Below are 24498 nucleotides of genomic sequence, written 5' to 3'. Positions count from 1 at the left end.
CATTTGCAGTCTGGAAAGTCATTGCCTGCAGCTGGAGAGCTGGTGACAGAGCCATGCATTGGTGCAGGTGGGAGGTTCCATCTCATTTCCCTGAGAAGCAGTCCCTGGTTGCCTAGACAGGGGCTGGAACCTATCTTCTCTCCAGTTTGCCCAGGTTTTCTAATCACAGAATTACTGGAGCATGGAGAAGAGCCCTGGTGCTTGGAAGGGTTTCCAGGTGAATGAACACACCTCAGCACTGGTTGGCATCTCTCAAGATACCAGCTGGATTGACTTTGGGTCACACTTAGGAAGTAAGGAGGGAGGGTAAGGATGAGTGGGGTACCAAACAGTGGTTCCTTTAGGGAAGAAATAGGGAGGGTCCTTTATGAGCTGGAAGTGGGGTCTCCAGACCTGCTTTAGGTTCACTTGTGTGGAAAGGCTGAGCAAATTCCCGACTTGGGGCAAGTGTGCCCTAGAAGATAGATAAGACACAGGCCTGGAGGACCAAAGGGTGAGTCGGAATCACTGGGAGAGGGAAGCTAAGCTGGGGACATCCTATACAACAGCACCTGCAGCTCCTTTGCGAGGAGCCTCTGTGAAGCCTTTTTGGCTCTGGGACCAAATGAGAAAAGGAGGATGACAGGGAGCTGAAGCTGCAGCACCAGGTGATCCCACTGGAAGTGGGACTGCAGATAGTTTTCTTTCTTTATTGTTAAAAAAATATTAACAGCAATTAACAATAACAATATCAACAACACAGACATTCACAACCTATCACAGAGTCCTGAAAGCTTTGGCCATTTATTCCCAATGGAGTCCTTCATCTCATGGCGGGTGGTGATTTCAGCCAAAAGGTCCCTTCATGTTTTTCATGGGTGGGTACTGCTGCTCCATTGGCATGGCCCCAAAGCAGTCTGCGGGGTTGCAGTGGCCGGCCTTGCCGGGCTGGCCCATGGGACCTGGGGGACCAGGGATGCCTGGAATGCCTTGCTGGCCCATTGGCCCCGTTGCACCCATCTTGCCATAGCCTGGAGGCCCTTGAGGACCTAGGGAGGGAAGAGTCACAGAAAGGAAATCAGGAGACCCAGATCACAAGAAGAAATAACGGTCAGGATAAGTAATATCTACATTTGATGCGTATTTCTCAGGACACAACCTGTTTCCATGAAGACCTGATCTGATCCTCACATTGATCTAACAAGGACCACCATACCACTGGCTCATTTCATTGAGAGCTTCTGTGACCACGCACGGGGATGGGTGGTTTTTATGCCGCACAATTCCTTGAGCAGAGAACTATTACCTAATCTTGTAGATGGAGACACAGGCTCAGAGAGGTTGCACTTCAGGTTAAGTAAGAGTTGGACTTCAGAGCCAGGTCATCAGACTTTGGCTATTCTCTTTCAGGCTATATAGCCATATATGCATTTTTTAAAGTGACCCTGAGGACTTTTGTGACCTCTTCAAGATTACACAGCCAGTAAGATGCGGAACAAGACGTGAACTTGGGTTCCCAGCGCCCACCATGTACAGCTTCTCCCACTACATCATGCTAACTCAGCTTAGAACTCAGAAAGACACTGGGTCTTTCTTTCCACTCCTAGCAGAGTATCTTAACACAGTGACATTGCTGTCAATGGTGAATGATAGGCCTGTAGACATTTGGAGTTCTACACACTTTGTTGTTGAAGGAACATTAAGAAATGGGATCTCTGCTGCTCTGGATTCGTGGCCTCAAATGCTGGGTTTTCCTACCTGGAGGACCGGGGAGACCATTTTCTCCTGCAATGCCAATACCAATGTCTCCCTTTTCACCTTTGGTACCAGGCAATCCTGGACAAAAGAAATAAGAAGTCTTATCTCTGAGCAGAAAAATGACAGATTACTTGAAACACACATACAAATGCCACTTTCACAGTAGACTTCATGGAATGCTCAGGTCAGCCCCCAGAGAGCTGCACAGACACGTGGGGAACCAGAGGGCAGAACTACCTCTCATTCCTGGCAAACCCTGTCGTCCTTCTCTGCCAATCTGACCAGGGAGTCCAGGTGATCCTGGAGCACCTGGCCGGCCCGGGGCACCATCCTTCCCTGGCGGCCCTGGCCGTCCAGGAGCTGCTGCCATCTCCATGGGGAACTGCATCCGGGAGGTATAGTAAGCCATTCTCTCTGTAAGAAAGGAAAGGGAGGTTCACAGGGTGCCCCAGGGACTCACTGTGACCACAAAGGCTGTAGACGTGCCTCCAGTATGGAACAGCCTTTCTCCATAGGACATCAGGACAAGGAACATGGGGATTGGTCCCCGATCTTTGGGGAGCACAGATCTGATTTCAGCATCTCACTTCTCCGGCCCCTCACTGGTTCACTGCTGGCTTCAAAATAAGTTGACTCCTTGCTCCGCATGCAGTCTCCTTCCCAAGCAGGACGCCTGACCCCTCCAGGACAAGGAGCACACTTCCCTCAGTCCCCAGTTGGATGAAAAGTTAAAATAAACCACAGCAGCCTTCTTCCAGTTGCTGCTCGCCTCTCTGTTCAGGGCTCATTCCCTGCAGGTTCATTTGAAATCAATTTTCTCGTTGGTCACCTTGATCAAGTGGGGATTGGGAGGGCAGGAGGGAATGTTTTTATCTTTGAACAGAGCAGGTGACAAGGAAGGTCTGATGGATAATTGAACATAAGCTTGTCACCCCGCTGGCCTATAAGTGTGTGGGGGACAGGAGAGGAGGACATTGAAGCTTTAAGGAAAAAAAGGCCAGGGCTGGGTGGAGAAGTAGCTGGGAAGGGCAAGTGGCACCCACTGCCACCCAGCCAGCTGCCACTTACCATCAAACATTTTAATGATCTCTTGTCTGATGAACCTCTTGATTTCATCATAATTCACCATGTCTCCCTGAGGGAAGAGAAGACAACCTGCCTCAATTTTACACTCTCCCCTAGGAGCAGCCTTTATGGAAATAAAGGAGGGTAAAGGTCCAGGATCCTCCTGCAGATTTTAAATCCAAAGTCCTACCTGCCCTGAGATGGTACAAAGCATTTTGTGCTGAGCACAGTTGGCTGGGGAGAGGGACCTGTGACCCCCACCCTCCCCGTGCAGTTAAGATCCACCTTTACAGGAGTCATGCTTTTTCCTGAAGAATGTCAGCAAGAGCTTCTAAAATGGCCCATGCTCCATCCCACATGCCTGCTCTGTGTGACAGTGCCCGTGGCTGCCAGCCTCTCCTTACCATGGAGCCAGGCACACCAGGCAATCCAGGGCTTCCTGCAGGACCTGGAGACCCAGGGTGGCCTCTCTCTCCCGCAGGACCTGGTGGCCCAACAGGCCCCATAGAGCCACTCTTGCCAGGTCCGCCAGGCATGCCAGATCTTCCCTTCTCTCCTGCCTGGCCCTTCTGGCCTGCAGGTCCTGGATCACCCTACGAGAGGAAGTCACAGTCCAGCGTTACCAAGCACCATTAAGACTGTGTCACTATGTCTCAGCACTCGACCTCCTCTTCTCCATGTTCCCACCATGTCTCCAGTATCTCCCCCTGCTTTGTGGCCTCAGTGCCACAGGTCACTCTGCCTCACTGTCACGAGAGCAGTCCTTCTAGAAGTCAGTCCTCATGGTGTTACTCCCTGCTCAGACGTTCTGACGGCTCCCAACTGCCGTCAGCATAAAGGCCCCACTTCCCTGCCAGGCATTCAGGGTCATCATGACATGGTCCTGGCACACCTTCCTCAGTCTCACCTCCCTGCCCTCCAGGTCCAGCCAGCCCTCACTGGTTGTAGTTCTCTGGTTCTACCATGTATCTAAGTCCTTCCTGTCTAGACACGCGCCCTCGTCTTTACCCAGGGCACTCCTCCTCCCTGGCTGAAATGCTCTTGCTCTTTACACGGTCTCTCTCAGCCCCAGATCCCACGGGGCTGTGTCCGATCTTCTATAAAACTTGCCCTACTCTAGCATCAGTATGGCTGGACTGCGGGTAGCATCATTGTTCAGGGACCTCTTTTTATCCCAGGCCAGGAAAGGGGTCCTGGAATGTGGGTGAGAGCAATGCTATAGATCAAACAGAGATTTCCATCCCCAGCCACAGCTAAGAACTCTGGAATGGCCCCGAGTGAGGCATGCTCAGAGGTACGGCTGTTCCAAGTTCTGCCCACTGGCCTTCCCGTGTCCCTTCTATAGCTAACATCGTTGATGGGTGAGTTGATACATGAGCAACTCCTCACAAACCCAGCCAGTGCTCACTCACCTTTGGACCAGGAGGTCCATAGAGTCCCTGTTTTCCAGGGGGTCCCTAGAAGAAACCAGAAGTCAGGGGTCAAGTCTATTCAGCATCTCAGACCTCTGGGGAGGTCAGTGCAGTGAAAAGATCATCTTCATTGGCTCAGGCCCCAGGCTGTATCTAGCTGGGCTCTGTGTAAGAAGAGATGATGGCCTCTCTGCCAACAGAGGGGCTGACAGCTGGGAGGGAGAATGATGTCCCCTGGAGCATGGCCTTTTCAATCCTGTTAGCTGGGTCCCTCACCACAGATGAAAAGAAATAAAGAGAAGTCAGAATGAGAGGACCAGTCTGAATCAGCAGAGGGCCTGGTCTGATCAGGCGCCCAGGGAACATTGTTATCATTCTGTCCCTTTTTGACCAGCTACAGGGTTAAAAAAAAAAAAAAGCATAAAACAAGACTCACTGCCATCCTTGTCCTTGTCCCCTAGTCTCTAGTTCCTCTCACCCTGAGCAACAAGAATTCCCAGTTTCCTGTACACAGTCATCTCTCTGAATCCACAGGGGACTGTTTCAGGACCTCCCCCCCATGGGCACCAAAATCTGTGGAAATTCAAGTCTCTTGTATACCATGGTGTAGTATTTGCACCAAACCTATGCACATCCTCCTGTGTAGTTATTACTTATAATACTAAGACAATGTAAATGCTGTGTGAATAGTTGGGATACCGTAATGTTCAGAGAATAATGACAAGGGGAAAATCTATATATGTGCAGTCCAGCATTTTTTTTTCTGAATATTTCAATCTGCAGTGAGTTGAATCCACAGATGTGGAACTTGCAGGTGTGGAATCTGCTGGAGATGGTTTGCACACACAGGCAGTGTTTACTGAATGAAAAAGGAGGGACCAGGGCAAGCTGAGAACTAAGAAAACCAAGCAGCATTCCCAAGGGTCAAGGAGCCAGCTTAATAGTACCTCTTTTCCGGCTGCACCGTCCGTACCAGGTTCACCCTGGGAAATAGAGAGCAACGGAGATGTGATGAGCTGTGACCCAGTTTGGCCCCCCACACCTCACCTTGCCCACCAGGCACACCTGGCCCCCACCCTCTGACACCCCACACGCCAGCCTGGTCTGGGAGCCCACACTGATGGCTGCCAGCTGCCTCCTTGACTGAGTTCTGCATGGGAAGAACAGACTGTGCCTCTTCGCTTGGGATCCCAGCACCTTGCACACTCCCTGGCTCTGAGTGCATGTTAAATGTCTGCTGCAGGAACACTTGAACTGGGAGCCTCCGTCCTCAGTGAGATTTGCCAGGATGCGCCTGAGCCAGCTTCCTCCCCACGACAGGAGAGGCTGCCCACGCCCTGCCTATCTGCCTGCTTGGAGGGCCTCTGGAGAGGAAGAATCTGTGATAGCCCAGCAAGTAGCAGAGTCACCCAGGGGGTCTGGGGGCTCCTAAGGGAAGGACCTGTCCAGGCTCCTTGGCAGGAATCAGAATGAGCAGCTGTGGCCACCTAGGTTCTCCTGTCACTTGGAATGATGGACTCCTTCTATACCAACTGGGGTCATCCACCCCATCCCAAGCCACCAGTCCCAGGGTCACTGCTACTGTGCCCTAGAGCATAGCCCACATGGTGGAAAGGACCTTGGTGGGGCCTAGGAGACCTGGACCCCTGTCTCATCTCTCTTGGGAGGCTTTTCATCCCAGAGACTAGCAATCAGTTCCACCTGATGTGGCTCACCTGTCTGAATATTGTGAAAGAGGTAGTTTTGCACACTGGTTAAGGACTCAAGTTCTGGAATCAAGCACGTTGGGGATCAAGTCACAGCTCTTCCACTGACTCTGAGCAACCTGCTTAGCCTGGCTGAGCCTTGGCTTCCTCATCCGTAATACGGAGCCAACCAGATCTACTAAGTGGGACTGCAGATTAAGACAAAATGTGCATCGAGCACCGAGCTCACCATTCAGCACATGGTCAGTGACCAATATAGCATCACTCAGTGCTAAACATGAGCTAGAGCATGTTGTGGTTCCTGAGGAGCTCAGAAAGTTACAGTAATAGCACTGCACTTCTGGTTCCTGACATTTTCAAAGACTTTCAATGGTTACTGGCAAGCATCCCTGGGGTGGGTGGGGACAGGGGCAGAACAGGGACTGAGTCTCCTCTGATACCTCACTGAAGGATCTGCATGAGGTCGGTGGTGCATCAACAGAGGCAGTGACCTGTGTGCTGCTGGCCCAGCGTTGGCTGGCAGAGTCTGTCATTCCCAGCGTGCAGTTACCTCAGGCATGGGCTCCATGCTGCGGTCCTGCTGTGCTAACGCCTCCCCTCCCCTGGAGACCCCAGGTGTGCAGAGCTGAGCCCAGCTGGCAACGCCAGCTGACCCTTTCCTCTGGACTGTGCTATACAATAAGGGGTCTTACCGGAGGACCAGGGTGTCCAGGTGGGCCAGGCTGACCTGGGAGGCCCACCAGGCCCCTTTCTCCAGTGGCTCCCCGGTCTCCTTTCAAGCCCTAGAGAACAGGAAGAAGAATGGTGGGTAGGGGTAGAAGTGGACCCCACGACGCCAGAGGCAGACACCCTGTCATGTACCAGGGACCATGTCCCCACTTCCCAGGCCCCACATGAGGAGGTGGTGCTGCCTGAATTTGCAGCAGGGCCCTGGGATGGCCTCCAGCCTGGGGTGCCCTCATCCCACCCCAGAGAGGGGATCTTCAGGGTAGGTAAGGCTGGCGGCAGAAGCAGGGATGGAGACAAACTGTTTTCCATTGCTCTGGATGCCTCCAGAAGGAACCCACAGCAGAGCAGGGCAGCAGGGAGGAAGGGACAACGGGAAGTGTCACTCACCACTGCAGAGATCCCAGCTGGACCTGGCTGGCCGGGAGGCCCTGGAGGCCCCTAAAGAGAGATGAGTCAGAGGGTCGGAAAGAGGCTCTAATGATGAGGGCAGAGGGCTGAGAGCAGGAGCAGGCCCTGAACCGCACCAGTTCCAGGCCCTTCCTGAAACCCTTCCTTCCCTCCTGGCCCTGCACTTGAACTTCTGACAGACGATCTGTACCCAGAGCTAGGCCTGGGGGTCCTGAGCACACAAGATCTGAGCACACAGCTAATGCCCACTGAGTGGCATACCTGGGAGCTATAGTCAGAGGACAAGGGCAAAGGCCTGAGAGAACGAACTCCTGGCCTGGAGTTTTCTGAGACCCCTGCCTTCCTAAGGTCAGGCCCACTTCCTGCTATTCTAAGGAGGAGGGAAGACCAGGAGCTGTGGGTCTGTTAGCAGGGGGCGAAGGGTGGGGGCTCAGCCTCAACCCAGCATGCACACAGAGCAGCTCAGTAGCCAGGCACGCAAGCCCAGTCTCCTAGTACCCTCTAACCTGGGACAATGAGACTCTAACCCCCAGGAATGCTCCCTTCTGCTGGGCTGTCCCATCTCTGATGACCCACATCCTTGTCTCTGAGGCACAGCTCAAATGTCACCCCCCAGAGAAGACTGGCACCTTCTCTGAATCCCACAACACTCCATTCTCTCTCAGATCACCTTCCTCCACACTCCCAGATGGAAAGTTCCAGAAGCCATGGCCTCTATTCCACTCATCTAAGACTCCCGGTATAGAAATGTCCAGCACTGGAATTGTCATGCAGTGAAGGATCTGGGCTGCACATACAGGGGCAGGAAAAGGAGCCCTGTACCTCCCACCGCTGTCCCCAGTCCCCTGAGTCTCCACTGGGGCCATAATACAGAGTCCTTTCATCTGTAATGTGAGGAAGAACTGGTCCAGATCTAAGGTCCCCAGTGGAGGACTTCTGGACCCTTTCAGGTACATTAAAATATCGATGGGGACTTGAGAATTCCTTTTTTTCAGTCATGAACTATTTTTAACATTTCCAAAGCCTCCTGGAAATTATGCATCCAGCACAATAGGACTGCAATAAACGCCAGTGTATTCGCTTTCTCTGGAGCCCTATCAGCTTGGTGCCATCACACTGATCAAAGGCACCAATTGGCAGCCGTCTGTGCTACTGATGAGTAAAGTGGATGGGAAATTCATTATTGCTTCATGAACGTCCTCTCCAAGTCTCCCCATCTCAGTAAACACACCACCTACTTACCTCACCCAGGCCAAACATAGGAATTGTCCTTAATTGCTCTTTGTACCACTCCACCCAGCTCCTGCCCCAGACCTGCACCTCCAAGCACATCCTAGATCCATCCTGAGACCCCTCTCCACTACAGCCACCCTTCCACCACTTCTGCACGTCTTTCCCACGCTCCTGACTGCACTTCTGAGGGCCTCCGGTATCACACGACATCCTCTCAAAGCTCAGCTCTGACCCCACTCGCACCCATGCAGACCTCCTCAGGGTTCCTCGGACACATCAAGCTTCTTGCTGCTTTGGCCCTGTGCACCCACAGACCCCTCTGCCTTGGGCTTTTCCCCAGGACTGCTCGTAGCTGACTCCTCCTTTGATTCAGGGCTCAGTTTGAATGTCACTCCTCCAAAGCCGGCTCCCGGCCCTCTCTGTACTATCGCCTCTCTGCCTGATGCTTTTGCACTAGCCTGGTGCCTGCCTGGAAGCACCATGAGCTCAGGGGAGCCGTCTGCCTTGCTCACTGCTGTCACCCCAATGCTTGGAACAGTGCCTGGCAGGGAGCAGGTGCTTGATAATTATTTGTTGACTAACTGAATGCCCTTTGTGATAAGTGAGCGTGGATGTGCCCAGAAACCAGGAGGTGGAGAGCTTGGGAACCGCTGAGTCGGGTGAGTCTGAAGCCCCTCGTAGCTCCGTATGTTTTCAGGCCATCGGTGGCTCGCCCACCAAATACTCAGAGGCAGAGACTAAAACAGTTTAACTCACAATGTGGCCAGGAGGGCCAGGTCGTCCCTGGGGTCCCATGGCACCAGGTTCACCCTGCAGGAGCCAGAGAAAAAAGATGGCACAGACACGGATTTCCTGGCACACCTGTGGCTACTAGCTGGGAGAGGGGTGAGCAGGGCAGGTGGGAATGCCAGGGGCCAGAGGAGCATGCTTTCCTTTTAGGTGAGTGGCCCAGCCATTTCCTGGGAGGGGGCCAGTTACGACCCTCGAGAGGGAGAAGGGGAGATCTATGCAGTGTTGGGTGCAACTGCCCCAGAAGGCCAGGGGAGAAGGCAGCCACGTTGGGCTGGAAGCGGCTGCATCCAGATTGAGAGCCGGCGTGGAGCCTCTGTGTGCTCAGGGCCCACCTTACCTCTGCGCCTGGCCGGCCACTGCTACCAGGGGGGCCTGGTTGGCCACAGTCACCCTAGAAGATAGAGGGGTAGCCAGAGCTTGGGAACCCCATCCCAAAGGAACCCCAAATCAAAGGCACCCTGCCGCCTACCCAGCTCCAGCTAGAGGCCCTCTGGTACCCTCAGACCAGAAGGTGGCAAAGCCCTGACATAGCCTGCCAGGCCGGGTGGCCCCAGGAGGCTCACAAGCCGGGGTGACATCTCTGCCAGGGATTCCATGGCAGCTCCACCCAGGCGGGGCTGCCACGCTGGCCTGGAGCAGGCCTGAAGAGAGCAGAGAAGACTTGCTCTCCAGAAGTCACCCTTACCTTAGGTCCCGGGAGGCCAGGGTGTCCAGTTTTCCCCTTGAAACCCTGGAAGAAAAAGCAGAGGGCTATGGCGTCCCTCACCTCAGCCAGCGCTCCTTCCTCGGGTTAAACAAGTGGAACCAATCCAGCCATAACGTGGTGCAGAGGATCCGGAAGATGGGAGCTGCCCAACCACCCCAGCTGAGGCCGCAGCTGCTCAGCTCCTTCCTGCGGTTCAACTTACCGGGGGTCCCATGAGTCCAGGGGGGCCGGCGGGACCAGGGTCCCCCTAGGGAAAGAGACCAGAGCATTGAGGCAGCTTGTATCCAACTCATTCACCATTGCCGTCCCTTCTCCAGCCCTTCCCCGGCCACCCCAGCATGGTGGCAGTGTCATGTGGGGCAGAGAAGGAATCTGAGCCTGACAGCCTCTCACTGGCTGTGGACCCTGAGTGAATCCCAGACCTCTCTAGGCCTTAGTTTTCTTCTTTTGGGTTTCGAAGGGGGGTGATCTTGATGCTCTGTCCTTTGCCATGGTCCTATCCTCTTCAGTTGCCCCAGCAAAACTCCACCCAAGCAGACAGGGCTTGCTCAAGGCCTTCCACGTCCGCGGGGGGATTCTCTCTGAAAGCCAGCCTAGTTTCTTTAGTTGTCTGAGTTTCTGGGTATAAATGTCACTGTCCTGCCTTTGGCCAGTCCCAGCTTGTCTTGCCTGGTTAAGGCCACTAGGGGAACCGAGAAACCAGGGGCTCAGGCACCCCCAGGGAGGATGTAACAGGAGAGAGCCAGGGAGAGTGGACATCCCCCGATGAAGGGGAGGGCCACTACAGCTCTCTTCACCAGGGTCCCCTTGGCTTTGGCTCTTTAAGAAGGAGAGGAAGGGGTGCCTGCCCAGCCGGCGCCATCTCACCCTCAAGCCAGGCTTGCCATCCTTCCCATCTAGACCGTCCAGGCCGGCGGGGCCCTAGAGACAGGAAAGAGGCAATTCTGCAGGCTGTGTCCGCGCCCTAGGGAGGCGGATGGGACCCAGCCCAGACTCTCTCCCCCTCACCCACTCCCACCCCCACCACACGCACGCACACACATGCACGCATGCGTCCAGGCCTCCCCTCCAGGCTGAGGACACACACTTACCTGAATCCCAGGGGGTCCTGGTGGCCCAGGGGAACCAGGCAAGCCTGCCGGGCCGCGAACCCCTTCACTGCCCTGGAAAGCAGCACCCCGACAGTCAGCAGGGCCTGGCGCCATTGATGGACACTAGGTCCAGGGTTCAGGGACCTCATTCTGTTTTGACCTAACTGATATACTCCACACCCAGGAGAAAGATGAAGATTTGGAAGTGGTCACACACCAACTGACCAGGGTCTCAGCCTGTGTGACAGCAGGGCAGGAGAGGAGGCTGGGGGAGTCACAGCCTGATTGAAGGGTCCTGAACGCCACGCTAAACCTCATCAAATAGACAAGTGCTTTTCAAACCGTACTTCTCAGAGCCCTGGGGTGGGGAGGCCCTGGGGTGGGGGACCTGGAAGCTGGGGAATGAAGTGGGGACCCAGAGGGTGGGACCTGGGCCCCTGTCCTTGTCGTAGCCACAGAAGCTTCTATCTTATCTGTCTTATGGGCCGAGGTTCAAGATGAGCTTCTGTGTGGAAAAAGGCTCAGAGACTACAAAATAACGTCTCAGAACTCACTAGAGGCACTGGGGAGCCATTGATGGTTCCGAGCAGGGAAGTGATGGGAACAGATGTGTGAACTGGAATGTTTACAGAAGGGTGGCGAGAGGCTTAGAGGGAAGGGCTGCTGCCTTCCCCAGTGGGGAGACGGGGGGGGGGGGAAGGGGGGTTTTGGGGTGGCTGTTGGGGTTGCCCAGCAGAAGAGGGAAAAGCTCTGGGGGGGCACTGCAATGCCACCAGCCACCAGAAGGGGTCAGCACAGCCCAAGTCAATGGCAGACCCCACTGGGAGTTGAGATGGAGACCCACCAGCCAGAGTTTGGGATTCTCTGCGGTGACCAGCCTGGGCAGGGGCTGCCACCTGGGTCCTCCACAGAGAAGGGAGATGAAGGGAGCTGGCCACCTCCATTCCCCCAACCTTGACTGATGGTCACTGGCTCGGGGAGGCCGGGAGGGGCTCAGGGCCTCTCCTGAGCCAGGAGAGTTTCAGTGCTGTTGCTAACGCCCTATGTGCCCTGGGCTGCCCCTCGCTGTTGGGCAAGTGAGAGGTGGATTTTGTGGTTTCAAAGGAAAGAGGTTCCGGAAGCCACAGGTCTCCCGCCCTCCCTCTGGGCCCCAGCCCCCACCCAAGCTCAGAAGTCAACCTTGGGGCCTCTTACAGCACCTGCCCAGCACATCACATCATGGAGCCCAGAGGGTGGGTGACACAGGGATGTCAACCCCCAACCACAGCAAAAAGTTCATCAGGCCAAACTAAGAGGCAGCCATCGTGAGGGTCCCCAGGTCCCCAGGCTGCTGCCCCATCCCACGCTTATCAACAGTCACAGGCTACTTCTGCCCTCTCCGGGCCCCTGGGGACAACCTTAGCACTGCTGCCTGAGGGAGGTCCACTCCTCCTCCAGGCTGGTGTCCTCCCTCGGGGCTTTCTGATCTCAGATGTGCTTCCCCCTCCGAGGAAAAGCAGCTCTACCACACCCCTCTGCCTCCTCCCACCTTCCACCAGCCTTTCCCCTCTCCCAGCAGATGGGAGCCAGGGTTGCTCAGAGGCCAGGGGTATGCTGGGCCCAGGGACATCCAAGGACCATTGGCCTGCCCAGCCTCTGTCCTGTCCAGCAATCGCCAGCTCTGATGCCATGACTTTGTTCCCGGGGCCTGATGTGCAGGGTGGGATGGGGGCATGGAGGTTACAGGGCTCAGATCCATGACCGACCACCCTGGGGTCCGGCTCACCTTCTCTGCTTGGGGGCCAGGTGGGCCAGGTGCTCCAACTTTGCCTGGGAATCCGGGGGGACCCTGTGTTAACAAAGAAGCAGGCAGGGGTGGAAGTGGGGATGCAGGGGGTAGCACCCCTTCCTTCTTCCTCCCTTTCATGCACATCTCAGTGTTGTTAAGGGGTGGATTTTGACTTCCTAGAAACACTATCCAGCACGCTTTACTGCCTGGCCCTCTGGGCCCACCCAGGAGGCCCCATCTCCAGGTCCTGCTTCCTGGAACCAGGCCTGGCCACCCAGGCCGTTCCTCCCTGCCTCTTCCCTCCCCTCCCCGGCCCTGCCCCTCCTGAGGAGACCACGTCAGACAGAGCAGCTCTGTGTCTTCACTCACCGGCGGGCCGGGAAAGCCTGGCTGGCCTTGAAATCCCTAGAAGAAGCAAGGGACAGCCTGCTGTGTCACTCCTCTCTGCCTGGCTGCCCAGGTGGAAAGAGTGACAGGGTGAGGCAGCCTCAAGCCCAGGAGGCTCTGGGAGGACCGGCAGCTTCCCTGCGCCTGCCAGGACCCCGTCCTCACTCACCTGGTCTCCCTTTTCACCTGAGTTCCCTTGGGGTCCTCGCTCTCCTCGGGGACCCTGTCACCACAGAGAAAAATGAAGTTGGGGTCCTGTCCTCAGACCCCAGGGTGGGCCAGGCAGGGTCCCGTGTCCACATCTCCCGGCCCTCTCCCTCACTCACAGCTGGGCCTGCGGGGCCTGGGAGGCCTTCCGTCCCTGGAGGGCCCTGGAAACAGGAAGAAGCAAGTCACTCTGGGGCCATGAGGATGGGCTGGGGGCTGGGCTGGGCGCGAGGCTGACGGAGCGGCAGGACTCCTCCGCCTGCTCTCTTCAGGCTCCCCTCTTGGGTGACCTGGGGTACCCGACTCTTCACTAGTCCTGCCACTCCTGGTTCCCCCCGATCCGGTCAGCAAATGGCTACCACCTTCTCTTCCGCCAGCACTGCTCTGATTAAGTCCTCTCTTGCTCAACAACCTTCCACGGCTCCCCTCTGCCAACCGAATGCTGGGTTTCGAGGCATCCTGCGATCCTGCGCCACCACCCTCTCCCGCCCGCTTCTGTCTCCCCTTCTTCCACCCTGCTGGGTCACGGCCTGTTCCCAAGCTCTATCCATTCATGCCTGGACCTCGGTACTGCTACCCCTCTGCCTGGAATGACCACCAATCCCCACTCCTTCTACCTCTCCTGAAACCCTGTGGAATCAGTAGATGGCTCCAAGCTGTTCCTGCAGTGCCCCACCCATGGCCTCTCCCTCTGGGATTCCCCAGCACAGACAAGCATGTGACTCCCCCCTCCCTCCAGTCGGAGCCCTGTCAGCTCAAGTGCCCCTCCTCTGTGAGGACTCCCCGGCCCGTCCCTGTCTCCGCAGCACCCTGCACACTCTTCCAGCCCCTCCCTGCTCTGTGGGCTCAGAGGGTCCCATCTCTGGTTGCTTTCCTCTCTGTGCATCGCGGTTGCCTGCTTGCTCACCACCTAGCCTCAGAAGAGGGCCTGGCACCCAGCAGGCCCACAAGACATTTGATATTGAATAAAAGTGTGACTGAGTGTATTGAATCCTCTGAGGTCTCCCTGAAATTTGTGAGGGGGAGAGGTAAGACCCCAGTCCCCGTGGGGCTGATCCCAGATCTGAGCTCTGTCACCAGATGGACTTGGGACCCAGCCCAGGCTCCACCACTAACTCACTAACTGGCTGCAGGACCCTGAGTGAGTCATGACGTTTGTGAGCCTGTCCTCATGTGATAGCAGCCCCCTGGCTCTGTGCTCAGCGTGGGGCCTCTGTGAAAGGTGGCTGCGCTGGGGACAGAGACTCGGGCCCTGGCGCTCTCTCAGGCTGGCCCTGGCCAGCTTGCCTTGGCAGGAGCAGGGGGGAGGGAGGAATTCTCTGCCAGCTGACTCGGTCCTCCCGCAGCCTGGCTGCTTGAAACCTGCTGGGATTCTCCTCACAGCCTCCGCCTCCGCAGCCACCAGCCGGTACTGAGACGCAGCTGGAGCCATTTGGGGGCAGGGGCAGCAGGGGTCACGGGCTCCTCCTCACAGGCTGCTAGGAAAATCTCCAGCCGAGGTGGTGGCCTGGCGGAGCTGGCTCCTTTGAAGCCCTTCCTCCGCCCCCACGGGAGCCCTACTCACCGACTCGCCCTTCTCTCCTGCAGGCCCCGCGTAGCCGCGCTCCCCCTTGATGCCCTGACGGTCGCAGAGAAAGAGCAGAATTAGCACTAATATGAGGGGTGGAGACTGCGGCAGGCACCCAGACTGGCACTTGGAGGTTGAGGGCAGCAAGGGAGATGGCAGGGGAGGGGAGGCGCGGGCCTCCCACCTGCCACTGTGGCCCTGGGTGGGAAGCAGGGGCACGCCTACCCCGCAGGCTCCTGAGAGGCGGTGGCACCTCCCAGCTGTCTCCCCAGCTCTGCCAACCCCAGGAGGAGGACCTCAGTTCTTGCTGTGTCTGGGACTCACAGAGACTGGCCCCAAGGCAGAGTGACGGGGACAGGCCATGCTTCCAAGGGGCTGCAGTCGGGCGTGCAGGGGACCACACCACTGGCCTGGCAGAGGCCACGGCTGAAATGCTCCGAGAGCAGGAGCCTGCTGCAGGAAGCCAGGGGTCCCGCTCTGATCACCAGCCCGGCCTCCCGCGCCCTCAGAGATGGGCCCTTACTCACTGGCAGTCCCGGGGGGCCCATGGCACCTGGGTAGCCAGGTTGTCCTGGAGGACCCTGCAAAAAAAGGTGGACGCAATGAACAAGTTGCCCCCAATTTCTCTTGAGCAAAAAGGTGGCCTAAGCCGGAACATCTGGAGCCTCCGTCCAGCAGGTGACACCCAGTCCAGAGCAGTTCCCACCTCGGCCTTTCCCCCAAGTCCCAGGTTCTCTTGGACATAACCATCACCACAGACCTGGCCATGACAAGCCCAGGCTGACCAGAACCTGGGAACTGAGCCAGAGAAGGCCCAGAATGGGACAGGGAGCGCCAGGGTGTGGGGGCAGGGACATGCTGAAAGTCGCAGGCCAAGGGACGGAGAAGAGCCCCAGGGATGTGAGAGGGCAGGATAGAGCTGTGCGCCTCACAGGGGTCGAGGCACATGGAGATCAGATCTCAAGGGTGCCAAGACCCCACGTTGAAGGGCTCAGGGCTTCTACCACCCAGCTTCCGCTCGGCGGCCATTGCTCAGGACCCAACCTATCTCCCAGGGCTCCTTGTCCCTCCCAGCTCCTGCCGCCTCTTCTTACCGGTTCACCTTTGTCTCCTGTCAAGCCCCTGAGACCTCGCTCTCCTTGAAGGCCCTTGGAGAGAAAGTTCATGAGAAACTGCAGAGGAGGGCAGTCCCCACCCAGCCCCTGACGACTCCTGCCCTGCAAAGGTGGAGGTCGCTCGTGGCTCTCGGTGTCCCAAGCAAGGTGATTGTAGGGTCTGTGCTCCGGAAGGTTGACTCTCAAATCCCTACAGGTGGGTGCCCTTCAGGAGCATGCCCTCAAGACAGCTGGCTCTAGAGAAACGCCCCTCAAGTGCGTGACTCCCAGATGGCACCTCTCACGTGAGTGTCACCTGTGTGTCCTACCATGGTAGCTAGCTGGGGCATACCTTTAAAAGGGTGACAAATCAGATGCAACCTCCTTCTGAGGGGTACCTGTCAGCAGAGGTGCACTCAGAGCAATGCTCCCCACAAAGCGTACCAGACACTTACCTGTCTGAGTCCCCACCCAAGCCCCAAATCACCTCCTTTTAGGGATGTAGGAGAGAGGCACAGAGGGCTCCCTCCAGAGTGATCCCTGTCACTCAGCAACATGAAAGGGATGTCACTTTCCATCCAAGGCAGCGCCCCACCCCTGACTCCTCACCCTGGCCTTCGTAGGCTGGCCACGCCCTCAAGAGCACCCTTCCTCTCCCTTCTCCCTCGACCCCTCCAGCAACGGCGCCCAAACTTTTCCACAACACAAGACAGATGGCTAGACAGACAGATGGCCCCTTCACCCAAGCAAGCAGAAACAGACAAGGCCCGGCCAGAGATGAGGACGTGGGGACAGATGGAACTGCGACAAGGAGGGGCCCTGCTCCCGAGCCTCCATCACCAGGCTGGGAGGAGAGGAACACGACTCTGACAAACAGGAGGTTAGCTTCCGTGACCCGGGAGGGAGCAACAGTGAGGATGGGGGTGACTTAAACACACCTGTGACGATGACGAAGGCAGAGCAATTAACGACACCTGGCAGAAGGAGCGGGCCAGGGCGCCGGGCAGAGGGGCAGAGCCCCACGACACCCAGAAACCCAACGGTTGGTATCACATGCCCGGCCTTCAAGCAAACTGGGGCTGGAGCCAAGGAAGAGGAGGAGAGGAAGCTGAGGGTTTCCTCCCGCAGGAGGGAAGTGCAGGCAGGGCTGCCTTCGAATCCCTGGGGGGCCTCTGGACAGCCCTGCCAAGCAGCAGGGCAGCCAACCTGTGCCAGCCTGCAATGTGAAGCCCTAAAGCTTTGGCATCTCTGCCGGGCTCAGAGCCAGGTGCCTGGCAGGGCCCCAAGAACTACTTTCAGCAAATCTTCAGTGCACGCGGCAGGTGGCGAGAGGCGGGAGGCAGGAGCGAGGAGGGCAGGATGAAGGGCTCCTGGAGGCACCGGCTTCACGGAAGAAGCTAGGAGAGCTCAGAGGACGCAGCGTGGCAGGAGGGGAGGGAAGGAAAATAGGAGGAAGGAAAGTGAGAAGATGGGAGAAGAAAAGCAGGAGGAGGAGGGAGAGTGGGAAGAAGGCAGAGACTGGGAGGACGTCCAACTGCCCGGACCTCAGGGAACCTGTGTCGTTAGCTACCGTGCCTGCATGGGACAAATGGGACAACGAACACAGAGGTGAGGGCGCGACGGGCGGGGACACAAGCGAAAGCCACAGAGACCTGGCTGGCGGGGAAGGGGGCGGAGCAGCACTAGGTTCTTACAGGCAATCCGGGGGAGCCAACAGCACCAGGAAAACCTGGGGGGCCCTGGTGGGAGAAACAGCAGGTCACATCTCACAAGCATGGCCACCCTGGATCTGGGGGGCCACGGGGAGAGGAGGTCTTGGGGTGCTTTCAAGGCGGCTGAAGAAGAGACTCATCGACCTCCGTAGCCCAAAAGACAATTGCTCCTCTGCGTGGCCCAGGAAGAATGGCCCCTTCATTGGCAGAGACGCAGAACACACCCCAGAGTCCAAAAATCCTTCCCCAGTCTTCCAGAGTCTGCTGAATGCCCCGCTGAGTGGAAGCCCATTCCTGTGGGTCTCGCCCAGACTGCCTGCCACCTGCCCGTGCCCACCCTCCAGTAGGTAGCTCCAGGCCCTAAGGCAGCTCCCCCCGGCCATTTTTCTCCAAAGAACACGGTGCCAGTCCTTCCCACCTGTCTCATCGTTTCTCCTTCCCTGCCTCATCAACACCACGGAGGACTCAGGTGGACGCCCCAGGGCTGCGCTTTATAGACTTGTCCTAGAGATGGCCCCACAAGCAACCCAGGGCACCTCCATCTCAGCCCCCGGCCCTACAGGGACTGGTGTCACAGGGCAGAGAGAGATCTGGCCAGAAGGACACAGACCTCCCTGGCTGCAGAGGTGAAGATGTGCCCGAGGACCTGCCCTAAGCAGGGCACAGGCAGTGGGACAGAGCTGGGCAGTTCCAGGGGACTTGACAGTGGAAAGCACGGTCCCCAGAGCTGCTCTCAGGAGGGAAAGGCAAGGGCAGTGGGTGTCCCCTGTTGCCCTGCTGGGCTTCTTGGGGATAAGGTGACAGATTGACATCTGAGTGCTATGACCCCTTGGAGAGCTTCTCAAAGAGGCCAGGCACCCACAGATACTTACAACTGGGCCTGGAGGACCCGGGGAGCCCCTCATGCCAGGCGGACCCTATAAAGGAAGCCAAGGGAAACAGATGAAGAGGATGGGGCCCTAAAGAGCCCCAGGTCACAGCAGCCTCCCTCCTAGCTTGCCACAGCTGGAGGCAACAGAGGGCTGATGTCAAAACAGGACCATTTAGCTGATATAAAATGGGCTTTCATTCAGTTCATTCAGTCACCCAACAAACATTTATTGAGCAGCTATTATGTACCGGGCACTGGCCCCGGAGCTGAGAGCACAACTATAAACACAACATAAAAATCCCTGCCTCGTAACACTTATATCCTAGAGCGAGGTGGCCAGTAACAAATAGAACAGGGGTGGCACATAGTTGGTGCTCAGTCGATATCTCTAGAATGTTCCTGAATGAAGTAAATACAAGGCATGGTGGAGGACGGTGACGATGGTCCAGGCAAGGTGCCAGGGGTTCTGCAGTTGTGTGGGGCGTCCATTTTAGAGAGGGCAGTTGAGGACCCTACTGAGGGGATATGGACCTGATGGTTGAAGACGTGTGGAAATGGGCCCCAAGAGGCACAGGAAGCAGCCAGGAGCCAGGGTGCCGGGGAGCAGGGAATCACTCAAGCCGCCTGAGGCCTTGAAGGGACACCTTCAGGGAGATGGGATCTCCGGCCTCCCGCCTGGACGAGGGCCCGGTTCCTGGGCTTACCTCTTCTCCTCTCTGGCCTGGCAGTCCTGGAGGACCAGGCAGGCCGGGGCTCCCCTCACAGCCAGGATCTCCCTCACTGTTGTCCCCCTGCAGATGGGACGGAGGCGGTGAGTGAGCAGCCAGGCCCTCTCCTCATGGGGCCAGAAGGAAGAAGAGAAGAGCCCACTCACCCGAGCCTCCTCGGCCCTTGGGCGCTCGCGCTCTGAGAAGCACTGCAGAGGACAAGAGGGGCTCTGTCAGCTGAGGCAGCCTGGGAACCCCCTGCACGGCACGGGGATGTCCCAGCCCAGCCCCTACCCGAGCGCAGGCGTCCAGGCCTGGCACGCCAGGGATGCCCTGGTCTCCTTTCTCTCCTTTCTCCAGGAGGGATGCTGGGTGGGCCATCTGGCCCTGGACACAGTTCCCGCAGATGCTCTGATGAGAAAATGGGAGGTTGGTGGGGCCTGGTCAGAGCTCAGAACCCGGGCCGGGGCACCCTGCCCAGCAGCTCTCTGCCCACACGCCTCCCTCCCCAGCCACATCCCTGCCGCAGCTCTGCTTCATCCTCAGGGGACCCAATCCCAACAATTGGCTTTGAGCTTCCTCAGGAAGAAGCTCTGGTGGCCAAGCCCCAGCACTTTGCAGACAGGCGTGTGGGAGGAGGCGCAGGGCCCCGCAGAGGGACCATCTGTCCCGGCTGTTCCTGCAACCTGCACCCACCGTGAGGACAAGCCACGAGGATCTAGGCTGAAAAGACAGGCTCCAAAGTCAGTTCCTCTGCCTGAGGGAGCCAGGGAAACGGCTGCCGGAGGAGCAGAGCCCTGGACAGACCCTCTGGGGAGGGCCTGCCCGCCACAGCCAGAGACCAACTGTCAGAGGCACCCCAGGAGGACGAGCCTCCTGCTACCCTGGGGGTCGCCACCTGCTTTGAGTCACAGACCTCTTGGGTCCTCTCTTCCAGAAACCAAAACCCACCTGTAAAACCGGCCTGCAGTTTCAAAGGACTTGGGGCCCTGGGGTCTCTCTCTGGCCTGGCATGGTGCCAGGGACCCCAGGCAGGAGCCCCGATGTCACCTTCACTGTTCACTGCAACACCCAAGGATAATGCCGCCATTCACTGAGCATCGCAGGGCCAGCCATCCTAACGGGCCTTTGCGCGTTATCACAGGCAACCCCAGGGTGCAGCGAGGCGGGTGATCTTATGGGCATCGTGGAGGCGAGGGAGCCTCTTCTGAGAAAGAGGGGATGCGCTTCATCTAGGTAAGCGGGAGCCTGGATTGGCCTGTCCATCTGCGGCCGAGTCTGTGCTTCCTCTGGGGTGTGGATGCAGCAGTGGCCGGGGCTCCCGGAGCCACCCGGGCTGCCACCTGACCCCTTCTATGGGCTACACTCAGATCCTGTTGGGCACTTGATTATGAGCCAGCAAGCAAGATGCTATAAGAAGCAATATCAAATCCTGGGTTTGACATGATTTCTGCTCAGGAGCAGTGGTTAACAGAACCCAGCGTTGACAGAGCCTAGGAAAGGGACTGGGGCTGCGGCTCAGTGGTAGAGCGTGCCTGCCTAGTATGTGCAAGGCTCTGCAAAAAGAAAAAAGAGAAGAAGCAGCAGCCTAGAGAGACGAGTGGTGGCCTTGCTGGCACCAATTACTATGATCCAACACATGGCGGCTGCCAGGACAGCCAACCTCCTCTTCCAGTCGCTTCTGGAAACCTTTGAATTAGAGCAGGGATGGACCTGCCCTCCATCGCTGAGAAACCAGCTGTTAGAGGCTCCTCAGAGGCTCCCCAGGTTGCTGGGCCTCAACAGGCTTCCTGAGGCACCCGCATCCTCCACCCTGACCAAGGCCCACCCGGGAATGGGATGTCCAGGACACTGACTAGATAGCCAGTGCCAGGAGAGGGTGGCCAGGGAGGGGGTCGGGGGAGACTCTGGAGGCCAAGGCCCAGGCAGGTCTGCCAAGGCTGCTGGGCTGGAGGAGGAAGTCCAGGTACCAGAGGCGGCCTTCAGCAATGACTGTGCTCTCGGCTCTCTAGAGGGGCCTGAGCAAGGAAGGGCTGGTGGAGCCTCAGTTCCCAGCTCACTCCTGTGGGCATGGGACGCCAGACCAGGCCACAGCCATCTGCTGGGTCTTACAGTTATTCCCAGGCCCTGACACGGACTGACTCTCCTCCCAAGCCCCAGTCCCCTTTTCTTACTGCTAGAGTTGCTTCTCAAATCCCTCTCCTCCCCGGCCCACCTAGCCCGGCCCACGCAGGGTCTTCGGAGACCCTGACCTTCAGAGCCTCCTGCCACTGCATTGTGCCTCCCGCTGGAGGCTGCCAGGCCCTGCCCTGGTACGACCTGATGCTATAGAAACTCACTGCCAGCTGCTGCAAGCAGCCTTCAGGGTTGGATTCTGCCACCAGCATCCACCATGTGGGGACCTTCACAGGATTCCTTTGAGCACTCATTCAACAAATGTTGCCTGGGGGTCTGTTACAAGCCAGGCACCAGCCAGGCCCTCTAAAGACAGATGCTTGGAATGCATCCCCCTTCCCTACGAACAGGGAACCAGCAAACTCAATCTGTGCGCGCCGTGAGGTGCACACGGCGGAGGGCTGACTATGAGAATTCCCGTGGGAGACAACCCTGCCAGCTCCTGCCACCCCCTGTGCCCTCTTACCTTAAGGAGGTGCTGCTCGATGGGTAAGGAGCCCTGCAAGAGACAGATGTGTGGGTTCTGGCAGGTGAAAGGAAGGGGAGGGAGACCTTTGGGAGCAGGTGCGGCCTCAGGAGGCATCGGTCCACCTGGACCTCTCCCAGCCTTGGAAGGGGGAGGAAAGAGGGACCATCACAGCCGCTCAAGGGATGGGCATGGCCAGCTGAGGCCTGGGAAGGTCAGGGAGGGCGACGGACAGTGAGTCCTGGCTGGTACCCACCAGTTCTGCAGTGAGCCCGGGCTGTCCTGGCAAGCCGTTGTTCCCAGGCACTCCCTGTGCAAGAAGAGACAGATGCCAGTAAGCAGACCCCTCTCTGGCCCTGCCCTGCTCCCCTCTCACCAGCCCTTTCCCTCATCCTGCAGAACTGAGAGCCCGGGCCAGCACAAGGCTGCTGTCTATTCTTAGCTCGAAAGTTTCCAGGCGGCTTGGAGAAGGAGCCAAGGAGCCCAGAGGAGTGACCACAGCCTCACTGGAAGTACCTTCCCTACACGGCAGGGGATGGTCAGATATTGGTCAGCAGGTCTTCCCTAGAGTAACCGCTGTTTTTTTCTTTACTAACTCTCCTGTATTTTCTCATTTAACCGCAGCTGTCTTGGTGAACTTGGTGTTTAATCTCATCTTAAAAACAAAGACCTCAGAGAAGGTAAATAATGTGTAAAAGATCACAACTCAAGCAAGCCGTAGAACTGAGAATCAGTTCCCAAGCCTCTTTCCCACTATTTCCACATCATCCCTCAAAAGACATCTCCAGATGCCAATCGGTCCCGGCTAGGCGCACACGGGCTACACGTATAGCTATGGCAGGTCACGTGGTGGGGCAAGCACTTCCGTGCTGCAGTTTCCTTGTCGCAAGACAGTGATCGTTTATAGCTGCAAGGGGCTTAGTACAGAGCTGGGGATGCGCCGGGACACTCTTGTTCACAGTGCCAGGCAGCCGCTCAGCTGCCCTTGCAGATTCGCCACGCACATTTGCATATTAAATATGCTACAGGGGCAGGGAGTACACTCCATTTTGAACCCCAGTGCCCAACATGGAGGAGTGTGCATTAAATATATGTTGGGTGAACGCGCTGCTGCTCAGCCTGCTCCTCCCTGTGCAGGGTTTCCTTGGCCCACTCTGAGATCTGGCCTCCTTTCAAGTCCCAGCTTCCAGCAACGGAACCCCTCACCACCACCTCCTCCTCCTCCTCCTCCTCCTCCTCCTCCTCCTCCTCCTCCTCCTCCTCCTCCTCCTCCTCCTCCCCCTCCTCCTCCGCACCCTCCCGCCCCAGGGCAGGCACTACCAGGCCTGGGTCAGACCTGCAGCCAGCCTCCACCCAGCCCGCTCCAGCCCCAGAGCCACCAGCATTTAGAACCGTGCCCGGCACAGGGCCTTGAATGTGACGACGACGGTGGTGATTCACCCCTGCTCCATTCTTCGGGGCTGGCGTGTTAGTCCGAGCCTGAGACTTTGTGATTCTTTTCCTGCCCTCCCAGAACTCAATGTCCCTGGGTTGTTCTACTGTAGAAAAGTGCAGCCCAAGTTCAAGTCTGGACTCAACTACCTACTAACTAGATTCTCTTGGGCACATTTCCTAACCTCTGTGCCTCAGTTTCCCCATCTATGAAATGGATCCGGATGAGATGCAGTAAATAGGCACTGGGGCTCTGCAACCTCGGGCAGGTGAGGGTTGTGCATCTCTGAGCCTCTCTCTGAACCCGAAGGGAGGAGCTGCTCGGCCCTCCTGTACTCTGCCTGGTGCAGCGCAGGTGCTTGTCAGCACAGCCTGGCCTTGGTCTCCGTCATGGGCACCACATGAGGACCAGACTCAGCAGTCAGGCTGTCCCACCCCAGCATGGCTTGGCAGGATTCGCACCACGTCAGCTCTCACTTGCTACTGGGTCATCTCGAAATGATTCCCAGCCTCCCCAAGCAAACTGCAAGCCCCCTGCAGACAAATTACTACTTCCTGGCACTGCACAGAAAGTTTGGATGCTTTCAGCAAATGTGCGGCTGCCAGGCACATGGTGTGGCTCTCGTTCCTGGTATGCACTGTCCTGAGAGGCAGGGAACAGAACGTGCTCTGCATGGGGAAGCCCCAGGCCAGGTTGCCCATTCCTGGGCGTGTGACCTTGGACACCACACTTTACTCTCAGAGCTCAGCTTGCCCAGCTGGGATAACACCACCTTCCTCTTGGGTTTGATGTGGGCTCAAATGAATGAAAGAATGGATGTAAAACAATAAAAGCAGCCATCATGACAGTAATGGCAGCTGACGCCTCCTGAATATTTATTATGTGCCAGCAACAGTCTATACTTCACATGGGGTCACTTTAATACCCACAAAAAGTCCTCTGAGATCGGTGCTGTAATTATCCCCAGATGAAGAACTGAGACAGAGAGAGGTTAAGTAACTTGCCCAGCATCACACAGCTAGCATGGCAGAGCTGGGATTCCAATACGGGATGCCTGGCTCCGAAATGCAAACTCTACTAAAATGGCACACAGACCTCAACTCCCCACTCCCTATCTCTGGCTTCCTTGCTGTTCCTCAAACACATCAGGCACCTTCCCACCTCTGGGCCTTTGTCCTGACTGCCTTCCCTGCCAGGAGCCATTTCCCTGACGGGTTCATTCTGCATTTGCTA

At 57.2% G+C, this 24498-nt stretch overlaps 1 protein-coding gene across 6 annotated transcripts in view; it reads right to left on the bottom strand.

Annotated features, from left to right (window-relative positions):
• Positions 1 to 630: 630 nt before the first annotated feature.
• Col16a1 (collagen type XVI alpha 1 chain) overlaps positions 631 to 24498 on the bottom strand; it is a 47912-nt gene continuing 24044 nt past the window's right edge. For 4 of the 6 annotated variants that reach the window (XM_047547854.1, XM_047547853.1, XM_047547856.1 and 1 more), the window contains 29 exons: positions 22090 to 22143; positions 21834 to 21866; positions 19487 to 19603; positions 19360 to 19401; positions 19190 to 19276; positions 18487 to 18531; positions 17597 to 17641; positions 15903 to 15956; positions 15336 to 15389; positions 14806 to 14859; positions 13361 to 13405; positions 13204 to 13257; positions 13017 to 13052; positions 12645 to 12707; positions 10880 to 10951; positions 10656 to 10709; positions 9991 to 10035; positions 9768 to 9812; positions 9420 to 9473; positions 9047 to 9100; positions 7037 to 7087; positions 6613 to 6702; positions 5162 to 5197; positions 4215 to 4259; positions 3207 to 3395; positions 2806 to 2872; positions 1975 to 2151; positions 1738 to 1815; positions 631 to 1028 (listed from right to left, as the gene is read on the bottom strand). In XM_047547854.1, the coding sequence (XP_047403810.1) occupies positions 826 to 1028; positions 1738 to 1815; positions 1975 to 2151; positions 2806 to 2872; positions 3207 to 3395; positions 4215 to 4259; positions 5162 to 5197; positions 6613 to 6702; positions 7037 to 7087; positions 9047 to 9100; positions 9420 to 9473; positions 9768 to 9812; positions 9991 to 10035; positions 10656 to 10709; positions 10880 to 10951; positions 12645 to 12707; positions 13017 to 13052; positions 13204 to 13257; positions 13361 to 13405; positions 14806 to 14859; positions 15336 to 15389; positions 15903 to 15956; positions 17597 to 17641; positions 18487 to 18531; positions 19190 to 19276; positions 19360 to 19401; positions 19487 to 19603; positions 21834 to 21866; positions 22090 to 22143 (2043 nt within the window). In that variant the 3' untranslated portion in view covers positions 631 to 825. The remainder of the gene's footprint in view (positions 1029 to 1737; positions 1816 to 1974; positions 2152 to 2805; positions 2873 to 3206; positions 3396 to 4214; positions 4260 to 5161; positions 5198 to 6612; positions 6703 to 7036; positions 7088 to 9046; positions 9101 to 9419; positions 9474 to 9767; positions 9813 to 9990; positions 10036 to 10655; positions 10710 to 10879; positions 10952 to 12644; positions 12708 to 13016; positions 13053 to 13203; positions 13258 to 13360; positions 13406 to 14805; positions 14860 to 15335; positions 15390 to 15902; positions 15957 to 17596; positions 17642 to 18486; positions 18532 to 19189; positions 19277 to 19359; positions 19402 to 19486; positions 19604 to 21833; positions 21867 to 22089; positions 22144 to 24498) is intronic. The other 2 variants (XM_047547855.1, XM_047547857.1) reach the window with 1 other exon arrangement.

The sequence above is a fragment of the Sciurus carolinensis genome, chromosome 1, assembly GCF_902686445.1.
Source record: "Sciurus carolinensis chromosome 1, mSciCar1.2, whole genome shotgun sequence".
Lineage (NCBI taxonomy): Eukaryota > Metazoa > Chordata > Mammalia > Rodentia > Sciuridae > Sciurus > Sciurus carolinensis.
Note: the sequence above shows the minus strand (reverse complement) of the source record. Positions and strands in the feature narration are given on the sequence as shown.